Genomic DNA, 12,972 nt, shown 5'->3' with positions numbered 1-12,972 from the left:
CTGCATCTTTTTGCACAATTGTCAAAAAATGACCGGCATTACCAGATAACTAGCAACCCTTTATTGCTCAGTGACTGTTTTTGTCAATGTCTTTAAGTCTCAAAAGTGTTCTCTGTCAATTGACTGTCTGTTGTCGTACTGGAGCCACTCCAACTACCGGAGACAAATCCTTGTGTGTTTTTTGGACATACTTGGAAAATAAAGATGATTGATTCTGAGGGAAACCGTAACGACAATGTGGCCCGTGAGAATTGTTTTTTGACACCCCTGCACTAGGTAGGGATCCTCCAGTTTAGCTATAATGGAGGTTCTTGCTATGTAGAACATCCAATGTCCCCCTTTCTGGGGACCATTAGTTTAACCCTTCAATTGTCACCTTCTGAGGGGCAAAGCAGCAGAGGAGAAGGTTTAGTTGTTAGTATGCGTTGAGAGGTCAGTCAGATGGGTTAAAACGCAAACGACAGAGCAACATTGTGTTTTCACGCTGAATTGTGTGCCTGATAGAGAGTCATGTAAAAACAACAACACTGCAAGGCAGACATGGCGGACCGCTAGTAATTCAGTACATTCACTGTCAACAAGTATGCATGTCTTATGTGTAAGGGTGGTGTTTTACAGTCCAGAAGGACATGGATACTGTTTCACAGCTGATTCATTCTATGTACACAGTATACCAACACAGAAGCATTTAGCAAACCACCAGTGCCAAAAGACAGAAGTGTTTTTCATTTGTTTGAAATTCATGACAGTCAAAGAGGTTTAACTTGATCCCAGTACTTAGCAGCCTGGCAAAAACATGCTCATGCAGTGAATAAGGTAGTCCTATATTTAGAGTGATAGGTTATTTCAGAACAGTCGTCCACGGTACAACTGTTACATCAACTGTTTCCTCTCAGTGATTTACAGGATCTCGGCTTTTGTTCAAAATAGCTATTCCAAAAACCTCCTGTGTATTACATATTATTAGTTGGCACATGCTTTGTTTTTAAAAAGAAATGCATGTTCGGGTTCTATAATCTTTATTTTGCTGTATACGACACAGGCCTCAATATCTCCAAGAGCAACCAAAGCTCTTGTCACCACATTTCTAAACAAAGCTTTGAATTCATGTTCAGAAGGTCCTCACAAGATGTTTTTACCCAACTAGATCACAGTATTCACACCCTCAGGCAGGCTCTGTTTTCCCACTGCTTCACACTGAAAGGAGTCACCACAAGAGACAGGATGAAGAAAACCCCCCAAAAAAACAGAAAAATTACAGAAAAGCACAAAAGGCAGCAAAGACTAATTTTTTTAAATAGATGGGTAGATTACCTGAGGTAGAGTTGGAAGTCACTGGACAGAATGGATCTGATCTTTATCAAGATGTTCAAGCTGCACCATGTGTTGGCCACCTTATCCTGTCCACATACATACATGGCTAAATGAGGATGACAGGCTAACTCATCATCATATACGAAACACTTAACAAGTGCATTAAAGCATGCCGTAACCATTTATTATTGTATGTTTATACTGCTATATTGTTTTGACGTATGCCATTATGTTTGTACAAGCACAGTCATTAATCTGAATTCCTTTTGATGGATAAAGCAAATAAATTGCAGAATTTCCATCCTGAAAGTGCAATGAATATTCCTTGAGGCATTCCTGGGAGACAGTTTCACAGGACAACTACAAGGTGTGGCAAGTAGACCCCTGTCAGAAAAAGCATGGGATTTATTTGGAAACTCAGGACACAAGGTCCAAGGTCAGACTATAGTAGTTTCTGCATATCCAGCAGATATGGAACAACCACAGGACACAACTGAAGACAGTCTACAAAGTTGTCATGTATTAAAGGAATATTTTAATCGTTATATTTGTGAAAGTGGGGCTGTAAAAATTATACTATATATATTTTCATTGTGGCAGCACGGTGAACAACGGGTTAGCACATCTGCTTCACAGTTAAGAGGAGCCAGGTTCGAATCCGGCCTCACCTGTGTGGAGTTTGCATGTTCTCCCCGTGCCTGCGTGGGTTTTCTACGGGTACTCCGGTTTCCTCCCACATCCCAAAAACATGCATGGTAGGTTAACTGAAAACTCTCAATTGCCCATAGGTGTGAACGTGAGTGCGAATGGCTGTTTTGTCGATATGTCCCCGGCAATTGGCTGGCGACCAGTTCAGGGGGTACCCTGCCGATCGCCCAGATTCAGCTGAGCTAGGCGTCAGCATGCCCGCGACTCGAGTGAGGCTAAGCGGTGTGGAAAATGGATGGATAGATATTTTCATTGCCAAATTATGCTCTTTGCGCATTAATTGGCTGATAAAAGGTCCTAGTAAATCAAGGAAACAGGCCATATTTTACTCAAGCCCATGGAATAACGTTTTTACTAACTGAATTAAAAAACAAAATAATAATAAAATCAGATACAAAAAGTGTGTAAATTAAGACTTTTTGGCAAATTAATCAATAAAATCCATGATTGTTTTTACCGCTTTCATATATATAGTATATTGTGAATAATTTATAAGCTCCACTTTCAAGCTCTGTGAATATTGACTTATTGTCACTTTTGGGTTGCAAGCAAGTGAGTCAATTGTCTCAGGTACAGATTATGCTTGTAATGCTTGGAGAACATATTAAACTAACTTAGCTGCCACTGTGCACTATAATGTCACACACACCATATAGATATCATGTGACTAGATCAGCATCACTTCTCTGGTCTCGGGACATGACAAGAAATCCTATTTCTGGTCTATTTCTGTCTCTTTCATTCTACAGCTGCTGACGGCACAGCTGTGTGGACCCTCGTGGTAGCCCTGTCAGCATTAGGCTGTTGAATGTTATGCTGTCTCAACTGCAGCCCTCTGTTTTCCCTGTCATCCCACTCCAAATAACCACCATGGGAATGTTCTTGAATACCACCTAAAGGCGACACATGAACGGCTGGGTGGGATTTGTGGACAATTTCAAATGGGGCAAGAGTGGTCCGGCACTGTCACCTATTAGCTATGTTGGAATTTCACAGGGAGAAGCATTTGGTGCCATTTTTGTGAGCAGACAGCAACCTGAGATGGCAGAATGTAGTTCACTGGGTAAACTTACAACTGCTCCCACCCACTAGTCAACACTCCCACCGGTTACCTCTCCTCTCCTCCCCTTCCCTGCTAACCCTTCTCACCCTGTTCCCTTACCAAAAGTGGATCCTTAAGGCTTCTTTATACTCGCGCGGGTGGCAACCGCGCTGACGTCACTATGACAATCCCAAGCGCAGTTTGCCTTCATAGTTGAGCGCAACCCACACGCGCAGTTTTGAAAATGTACTGCAGTTCTCCTCCAAGTCGGGGGTGTCGCTACGGCTGGTATTGGCTAGGTCGCCACAGGGTGGAGTTTCCTCTGCAGTTTTTTGCCATTTCCGGTAGCCGTTTTTACTTTCCTTTCCGGAATAAGGAACAAAGCAACAACAATGGCGACCGTGGAACAGTGTCTGCTAGAACAAATGGACCTAGATGACCAGATCTTCTTCTTTTCCTTTCGGCTTGTCCCTTTAGGGATCGCCATAGCGCATCATCCTTTTCCATGTAAGCCTATCTCCTGCATCCTCCTCTCGAACATATGATAGAGATGTGGAGTGTTATATGAGATTCCTGAACGAACCATTTTAGACACACTGTTACGTTTTCTCTTTCAACACTGCTAAACACAAATGAACCTCGTCCATTAACACCAATTAATACCGCATCAGAGCTGAAGAACTGGCCCCGCATTCATAAGTACTGCTACAATGCTGTCGTGCTTTAAACATTAAGACATTAAGTTAGAATCTTTCATCTTCCTTCCCTTAAGTTTCCCAGGGACCAAGTATAACTGATCTCCTGACCTTTCCAAGATTTGATTCTTCTTATCTCTTTCTGATTGGCACCGAGGGATTTAACAGTGTTTGCCATGCTTAGAGGATGGAACTGCATGAAAGGCACGAGGAGGTTCTGCTTGACCTTAATGAAAGAACATCTTGCTATCTTGCTACATTTTTTCACCAAATCCATGAAATTAGGACTTAAATTTATTGGTAATGTAATGTCATTCCCTGGAAAATGTCTGATCGTGACTAATCCCCGAGCCAATTTATTTGATCATTTGTCATCTCCCACTTGTTTCTTTGACTAACACATTTGCATTGCAAGTCACAATTCTTAGACAAGTGTACAAATGTTCTCTCAAAATAAAGACTAGATCTCTCACATTTTCTTCCTCGCTTTTAAATCAACTGCTGTACCTCAAACAGGCCTCGAGCCACAGGAAAGATTCTCCTGAGCACCTGCAAGGTCTGAGCAGGGTCAGACAGGAAGGGCAACCAGCAGAGAGCAAAAGTCACCAACACCGTAGCAGCAACTCTCAGCAACATCAACAACCTACATTAAGAGGATCACAGAAACATTTGTTTAAAAACATGAAAAAAATGGGCTTTGTCGACAAATTAAACAACAATGTCCTTTTTATATTTACAATGATTTCCTAAAATCTAAATGTTTATTCGGCATGTCCTAGGTTAAGGGATATGACTTCTCTTTTTTGGAATGCAGTGAAAACCATGCACCAGCTGAGAGTCTTCAGCGTAACTCAGACCCTGTAGTGATCTTGTCAGCTGTAGTTTGGATGTTGCCGCACACACGGGCATAGCTGAAGAGTTTGGGGCATAGCTAGCGTGTCATCTGGACATATCTTCCCACCGACCCTTCTAATCCGGCTCTCCATTTGCTTTAAATGCCCTTGGAACATTGTTACTAGATAAATAGACACAAGTAAGGGCATCCAAGCTGATTACCTCAGTCATTCTGTTGCGCTCCTTCTTTCCAAGTGACAAAAGGTCGCAACAATATGATGGCAAAATTAGAATTGAATAAATCAAAGTATTTGTAGGTTGGTTGATGATGTGCATCAAGGACAACAAAAAGCTATGTTATATACTCATCTGTCAGAACATTGAGTATACTCACCCCTGCCCCATTAGGCCCATTTCAACACATTTTCCCAGGAGGTAGCAGAAGAAGGGCAAAGCATGGTAGAGCTCCATCTGTTTGTAGTTGAGGGCCAGGGAGAAGGCCATAGAGCCCAGTGCATCCCAGCCCAGTCCCAGAGCCAGAACAGCCCACAGGGCAAAGCCCAGACTCACTGCATTGTACCTTGTACTGTTAAACTCAATATTGTAATGACAGTGTTTTGATGTCATGCCAAGATATGAGGAAGTAAACAACGTATTTTGGTATGGGTCAACCCGATGAAAACACCTTTTTTGTCAATGTCATTTTTATTGCAAAGGTATGCTGCAGCAAACAAGTATTTGCCATGTGTAGTGGAACATCTAAACTCTGCTGCATAGAAAACTTTCCTAACTTGAAATAACATTTGTTGGGCGTTTGCATTACAATGAAGCAGTCAAATTCAAATGTCCTACAAGTAATACAATTTGGAAACAGAGCAAAATGTCATCACATACTGTTGTATGTTTTTTTATTTTAGATGTACCACAGAATGGTATAGGTGATGACAAAGAGGAGGATTGCAATGATGGTCATAGAACCGTAAATTGCACTTATGGTCACATGGCAACAAACGTTTTCTACCTCTTTTCCTGTTCACTGTCGTGGTTGAGCAGCACTGACTTTGGTCATCGGACAGGGTATGCCCATGAATGGTCGCCAGTCAATTAAAGAACACATAGACAAACAATCCATCGCGTTAACATTCACACCTACGGGCAAATTAGAGTCATTAACTCTAAAATGCATATTTTTGAAATATGAGAGGAAGGGTTTTCCAGCAGATAACCCACACTGAGAGAACAAACACTGTACCACCTCCCTCACGTGCATCAACTGGCAATTAGTTTTAGTTTAGTTTGACAAAGTAATATTATACAGCAGATCACTTTTTACACTTGTGTGACAGTTAGGAATACTGTATTAAAATGTTATGCTAGGAATCGTGTATTAAAATGTTATGTAAAACATGGTAACAATTTGACTTTTGAATTAATTATTTAATAGGTTCCATCCATCCATCCATTTTCTGAGCCGCTTTTCCTCACTAGGGTCACGGGCGTGCTGGAGCCTATCCCAGCTGTCATCGGGCAGGAGGCGGGGTACACCCTGAACTGGTTGCCAGGCCAATCGCAGGGCACATAGAAACAAACAACCATTCGCACTCACAGTCATGCCTACGGGCAATTTAGAGTGTCTAATTAATGCATGTTTTTGGGATGTGGGAGGAAACCGGAGTGCCCGGAGAAATCCCACGCTGGCACGGGGAGAACATGCAAACTCCACACAGGCGGGGCCGGGGATTGAACCCGTTAATAGGATCCATGCCATCAAAATCTTTTTTTTTTTTTTAACTGTTTTATGGACAGGTATATTGTGTTTTACAACAATACTTAACTCCCGTAATTTCACGTGTTTAATACGCTCGAGTATAATGCGCACCCCCAAAATTGATTCCAATGCTCTCAAGTATTATGCGCACCCTCCAAAATTTACTCCAAAAATAAGGAAAACCCTTCTTCCTACGTATATGCGCACCCATAACTTTCTATCCATTGGTATATTTCTATGCAATGAATGTTAGTGGTGAGCCCCTCCTTTGTTTTTCTAATTAAGTCTGATCAATATTCTATTAATACTAGGGTTTGCTTGTTTCGTGAGGTATGTATTAGTGTTGCACCTTAGTGTTTACTTTTAACACTGCAGCTTTAAAGAGGTATTTTCCACCTCCCACATGACCATTGGCTCGTCAGCCAGCTTGCACAATTTACTGAAAGCTAGAGAGGTCATGTGCACAGATGAAAAGTTCACTCCTAGTGCAAGATAATAAAAAATAGTTAAGACACAACGAAAGCTGCAGGGCCAAATAAACATGCATAAATTCTATTAACATTCACATGATTACAGCTGTTTATAGTATTAGGGGACTAACTGACTTCAAACAGCATTTTAAGAACTATACAACAGCGTTAGGCACGCTGGGAAATCTTCCGCATATATATATATATTTTTTTTTTTATTTATTTATTTTTTTTGCACACCTTTCAGAACCAGATCACACACATGCAGACATGCAAGGAGAGCTGTCATGGCCAGAATGGTGGCGATTAGTGGTTAGCACATCTGCCTCTCTGTTCAACAATTTGGAGTTAAAATTTTGGCTCCTGCCTTCCTGAGTGGAGTTTGCATGTTCTCCCCATATTGCGTAAAGGATTTTCTCTGGGTACTTCCTCCGACATCCCAAAAATATGCATGGTAGGTTAATTCAAGACTCTAAATTGTCAATAGGTGTGACTGCGAAAGGGAATGGATGTTTGCTTAAAATGTCTTGCAATTGGCTGTTGACCAGTCCAGGGTGAACCACATTTCTGGAACAATATCAGGTGTGATATGTTCCAGCCCTAAGAGCTTTAGAAAAATGGATGGATGGTTCAATCCACAAATTCACATTTACCTTGCTGTCTAAGGTTGCAGGTGAGAGATGACTCTGAATATTTTGTCATTAAGTTAATAAAATAACATACTAACATTACACAAAGAAAGGATACTGGAAATGTCCACAGTCAATAAGAAGAAGCCCTGGATAGATCAGAAAGCAGAGCAGAGTGCAAATCTGGGGAGGAAAAACATTATAAGGCATTATAGGGCGGCTGTGGCTCAGTAGGTAGAGCGGGCCGGCCAGTGACCGAAGGGTCACTGGTTCAAATCCTGGCTCTGACTGTCCGCATGTCGAAGTGTCCTTTGGCAAGACACTAAACCCCAATTTGCTCCCAGTGGGCCTGGCCTTGCATGGCAGCAGTCGCCCATTAGTGTATGAATGTGTGTGTGTGTGTGTGTGTGTGTGTGTGTGTGTGTGTAGGGGTGTGGGGGTGAATGTGAGGCTTTGTAAAGCGCTTTGGGCATTGTGATGGTATAGATAAACTGCGATATAAGTGCAGTCCATTTACCATATAATCTTTTTAATTATACTCATAATAGCTACAGTAAAATTTAATTCACACTCTGCTGTACATTTGTGTTGCACACCACACAGAGAACCAGATTATGAGATTAGATGATGGATGAGAAGCCAAAACACTGTTAAATTACTTTTCTTAGTACTGTACTTGCATTGCCTGTATAAGTGAACCAGATGGATATATTCTGTTGTTCACACAAAATTCCTTTGAACCTTCACTGTTGTCTCAAGTCATTCCTCCCGACAAACCCTCCAACTGTGGTGTGTCCAGTACAGCAACTTCCATCCATCCATTTTCTTTACTGTTTATCCTCACTAGGGTCACGGGCGTGCTAGAGCCAATCCCAGCTATCTTGGGGCAGGAGGCAGGGTACACCCTGGACTGGTCGCCAGCCAATCGCAGGGCACATAGACACAAAAGAACGATTTGCACTCACATTCACAACTACGGGCAATTTAGAGTCTTCAATCAACCTACCACGCATGTTTTTGGGATGTTGGAGGAAACCAGAGTGCCCGGAGAAAACCCACGCAGGCACGGGGAGAACATGCAAACTCCACACAGGCGGGGCCGGGATTTGAACCCCTGTCCCCAGAACTGTGAGGCAGGTGTGCTAACCAGTCGACCACCGTGCCGGCTAATACAGTAATTTATCTAATAATTTTAGGACTAATTCTAATTCTAATTCTGTATTGCACACAATTTAATTTCAAGGGCATCTTGGCCGTGAGTACATATGTCAGCCTGGGGTAAATCAAACCCAGTGTGCTTGGTTTAAAACAGCTACCAAAACGCACCTCTGTAAAACTATTTGTTGACATTGCCATAAGGGTTGAACAAGTCCCCAATTTGGATGACCAGTGAATCAATATTTTATTTTTTCTTCAGGTAAATATTGTATGTCAGTATATGCTAAATACCATTGGAAGATTGTGTCTCACCTTTCTCTTAACCGTTCCCTCATTCAGCCATAAACAATATAATACTATGGCAGGGATGTATATGAGGAGCTCTGCAACAAGCACTGCAACAGAGAAAGAAACTAAGCATTTTGCTAAGCAGAACTTTTAATACAAGTGTCTTACAGTCCCTTATAAATGTATATTAATAAAAGATATCTATTATTGCAACGTTTGCAGTGAATCTCAAAGATTGTGCTGGTGAATGTAGATGGTGGATTACTGTACCTGTTGTTCTCATAAATAACTTGTGTGTTGTACTTTCAAAACCTCTGGACTTGTGAAGCTGCACCCATTCAGGGTTTATTATCTGGGCACTGTAAAGTAAAATGCATACTTTATTTGTTGTTGGATATGCAGCCAGGGTGAAGTCAAAGAACTCACATTTTAATGAATGCTGAATTCAAACGGGCTGTATAAGTCCTTTAATGACCGTTTAAGTGAGGTTTCATCACAATGTGGAATTACTTACATATACGCACACATCAAGCTGTGATATGCAGACAGAGGAGGATAGTCAAGACCCCAGTAACTCAAGTCATTGTCCGTAGTATTGAAGTACCTGAAGGAGTACAAGAAGGGAATGTCTTGTACTTATGTTGTGGAAACACCTGGTAATACATGTATTACATTAGGTATTTTTAAACGCAGTTTTTTATATTATATGATTTTATATTAACAATACGAACGAGTGACCATAACAAAAACTGGAGCTTTGGTCTATAACTATCGTTTGGATTAGTAAACTGTGCAACACAAGCCTGCAAACGTATTTGCCGCAGTCACAAAGTGTGCTGATGGTGGTGGGGGGGGGGGAATGCTGTGAACATTACACAGCATGAATAGTAAGACAAGTAAAATAGCAGTAGATGTGGCACACGCAAGTCATGTAAAAGTAGACATGCAAATACAACCATATACAACAAATTACAATGTACAGTATTGTGCCCTATTGTTAAGTGTCCACAAGGCGTCTAATACTGACCATTCACGCACTGGAAGATTGTAGGTGATTTCTTGCCAGTGCCTTTGTGCTTCATAGTCGCCAAACATAGGTGATTTCCCTGCTCCTGGAGAGAAACATTCAACTTTTTATGAATGGGGAATCAAAAAGATAAACGGTACACACACTGCTTCGGTTATAAACACGAGCTATTTAAACGACATTATGAAGTTGTAGACTTTTTTTTTTTTTCAATAATTTATGGAGGTCCGAGCGGACCCAATTAAAAGCACTATCGAAATTATTGATGGCAGCCGATCGTGCTATATGTATAATATGCTTCCTACCGGAATATGAATTTAACGACACGCCCCATCTCACAACAACGCCAAGTAAAACACAAATTGAAACGAGACACCAAGTCTGCATAACTCCCAAGAGGTAAAGTTAGCTTTTATGTCAATAAAAACGGTCAAGAATCTAATCAATGATACTGTTTCCAGTTTGCGTGCATTTCCTGAACACGTCATCAATGTAAGGTTCGTTACACGTTCTTATTGGTCAATGACTGCCGACGCTAACGTCCAAATTTGAGACGTTCAGGTGCCCTAAGAAAATCGGAATTCTGAAAATCATTCACAAAGAAACTGTCTCCACAGCTGTCTTTACATTTTCTAACATTTATCCTGCTCCATACCTGAATCAAAATAATCAGTTATTAGAACAGTTATTGGTGCCGCATGACATATATTTTTTAGCATATTCTGGCATAATTACCCCTCCATTTTTAGTTCTGCTTTACCTAGAAATATTACCACTTTGGCTTTTTCTGTGCACGCCTCTAATTGTAGTATTTTTCTGGTACTGTCTGCCCAAACGTGGATATTCCAGCCCACTTCTAATTTGAGATAACAAATTTGTCCTATTTTATGGTCATAAGTAACTGTAAAACATGCATCTTTCAGTGTACGTGCTAATCTAGCTCACACACATGCACGCACGCATGCACGCGCACACAGCAATAACAGAATTTTCACATTCACTTTTTATTTAGTTGTTTTTTTATTTATTTGACGTTCATGCTCTGATTTAAAAAAATAAATCAGAAGTTTCTCACCATTTACTTAGTACTTGAGTAGTTTTTTTCACAAGTAATTTTTTTGGGCGGAAAACCTTTTACTTGAGTCATATTATTTTCAAATTACAGTACTCTTACTTGAGTACAGTAGAGTACAGTACTCTTACTTGAGTACAGTAATTGGATACTCTACCGACCTCTGTTCATATGACAATCCAGATAAGTGAATGTTCCATTAAAAAAAGTCCAAACTTATAAAGATGAAACGATTCAATTTTCAATGTTCTTTTGTGCTCAAAAGTGTAACTATGAGTCTAACCTTCTCAGGCAAACTAATAGATAGCACCTCATGGTGGCGCTTCAAGGTCATATTTGGAAAAATATGTCGTGTTTGATACTACGGCAGAATAGCACACGACCAGAGAGAGCCCATCACAAGTGTCGACTTTAGAAGGAGAAAGTGATCTTCTGCAGCTATTTTTCAAATGTAACTAAAAAGATAATCTTGGAATATTCCAAAATCAACTGTAATTTAATTACTCCAGTGATCTAATGGATTACAATTACATACGTTTTGTAATTAAATTACTTAATCTCGGTACATGTAATTAGTTACTCCCCAACACTGCTGACCAGTGATGGAAAATTGTGATTTCCTAGGAATGTTGTTGAAGTGATAATTTTAAAATGTAAACACTTACAGAAATTTACAGAAATAAAGCGATGGTGGGGGGCGGCCGCAGGCGGGAACTTTGGTGGTCCGATCTGGTGGTCCGAGCTACGGAAGCTGGTTATAGGGACGTCACCTCTCTGGCAGGGAAAGAACCTTAGCTGGTATGTAAGGTCGAGAAATTCCGACTGGACATAGTGGGGCTCATCTCAACACACAGCTTGGGCTCCAGTACCAATCCTCTTGAGAGCGATTGGATTCTCTTCTACTTCCACGGTGAAAGGCGGCGAGCAGGTGTGGGCATACTGATTGTCCCCCAACTCGGTGCCTGTACGTTGGGGTTCACTCCAGTAGACGAGAGGGTATCCTCCCTCCGCCTTCGGATGGGGGGACAGGTTCTTAATGTTGTTTGTGCCTATGGACCAAACAGCAGCTCAGAGTACCCGCCCTTTTGGGGAGTCCTTGGACGGTTTGCTGGAAAGTGCTCCCACTGGGGACTCCCTTGTTCTGCTGGGGGACTTCAACGCTCACGTGGGCACTGACAATGAGAACTGGAGGCGCGTGATTGGGCACGTGTTCTGTCATGGACTGTCCATAACGAACACCATGGACATAAGGGTGTGCACTTGGCACCAGGACAAGTGCACTTGACATGTGGCAGGCCAGTCTAGTACCCGCACTCTTTTACTACGAAGCCACGCTGTTGTAACACGCGCAGAATGTGGTTTGGCATTGTCTTGCTGAAATAAGCAGGGGCGTCCATGAAAAGGACGTTGCTTGGATGGCAGCATTTGTTTCTCCAAAACCTGTATGTACCTTTCAGCATTAATGGTGCCTTCACAGATGTGCAAGTTACCCATGCCATTAGGACTAACGCAGCCCCCATACCATCACAGATGCTGGCTTTTGAACTTTGCATCCATAACAGTCCGGATGGTTCTTTTTCTCTTTGGCCCGGACGACACGACGTCCACAATTTCCAAAAACAATTTGAAATGTGGACTTGTAGGACCACAGAACACTTTTCCACTTTTCATCAGTCCATCTTAGATGAGCAAAAGAAGCCGGCGGCGCTTCTGGGTGTTGTTGATAAACGGCTTTTGCTTTGCATAGTAGAGTTTCAAGTTGCACAGCTGGATGTAGTGCCGAACTGTATTTACTGACACTGGTTTTCTGAAGTGTTCCTGAGCCCATGTGGTGATATCCTTTACACATTGATGTCGGTTTTTGATGCAGTGCCGCCTGAGGGATCGAAGGTCACGGGCATTCAATGTTGGTTTTCGGCCTTGCCGCTTACATGCAGTGATTTCTCCAGATTCTCTGAACCTTTTGA

General features: G+C 41.7%; 1 protein-coding gene across 2 annotated transcripts in view; it reads right to left on the bottom strand.

Moving 5' to 3' along the window:
• alg6 (ALG6 alpha-1,3-glucosyltransferase) overlaps positions 1-10,411 on the bottom strand; it is a 44,739-nt gene extending 34,328 nt beyond the window's left edge. Inside the window, exons 1-9 of one of the 2 annotated variants that reach the window (XM_061683964.1) lie at positions 10,239-10,411; positions 9,934-10,018; positions 9,421-9,510; positions 9,177-9,265; positions 8,931-9,013; positions 7,579-7,643; positions 4,988-5,179; positions 4,267-4,402; positions 1,315-1,400 (exon numbers count right to left, since the gene is read on the bottom strand). In XM_061683964.1, the coding sequence (XP_061539948.1) occupies positions 1,315-1,400; positions 4,267-4,402; positions 4,988-5,179; positions 7,579-7,643; positions 8,931-9,013; positions 9,177-9,265; positions 9,421-9,510; positions 9,934-10,018; positions 10,239-10,320 (908 nt within the window). In that variant the 5' untranslated portion in view covers positions 10,321-10,411. The remainder of the gene's footprint in view (positions 1-1,314; positions 1,401-4,266; positions 4,403-4,987; positions 5,180-7,578; positions 7,644-8,930; positions 9,014-9,176; positions 9,266-9,420; positions 9,511-9,933; positions 10,019-10,238) is intronic. The other variant, XM_061683965.1, reaches the window with a different exon arrangement.
• Between the last annotated feature and the right edge of the window lie 2,561 nt (positions 10,412-12,972).

This window comes from Phycodurus eques, chromosome 8, assembly GCF_024500275.1.
Source record: "Phycodurus eques isolate BA_2022a chromosome 8, UOR_Pequ_1.1, whole genome shotgun sequence".
NCBI classification, from domain to species: Eukaryota; Metazoa; Chordata; class Actinopteri; order Syngnathiformes; family Syngnathidae; genus Phycodurus; species Phycodurus eques.
Note: the sequence above shows the minus strand (reverse complement) of the source record. Positions and strands in the feature narration are given on the sequence as shown.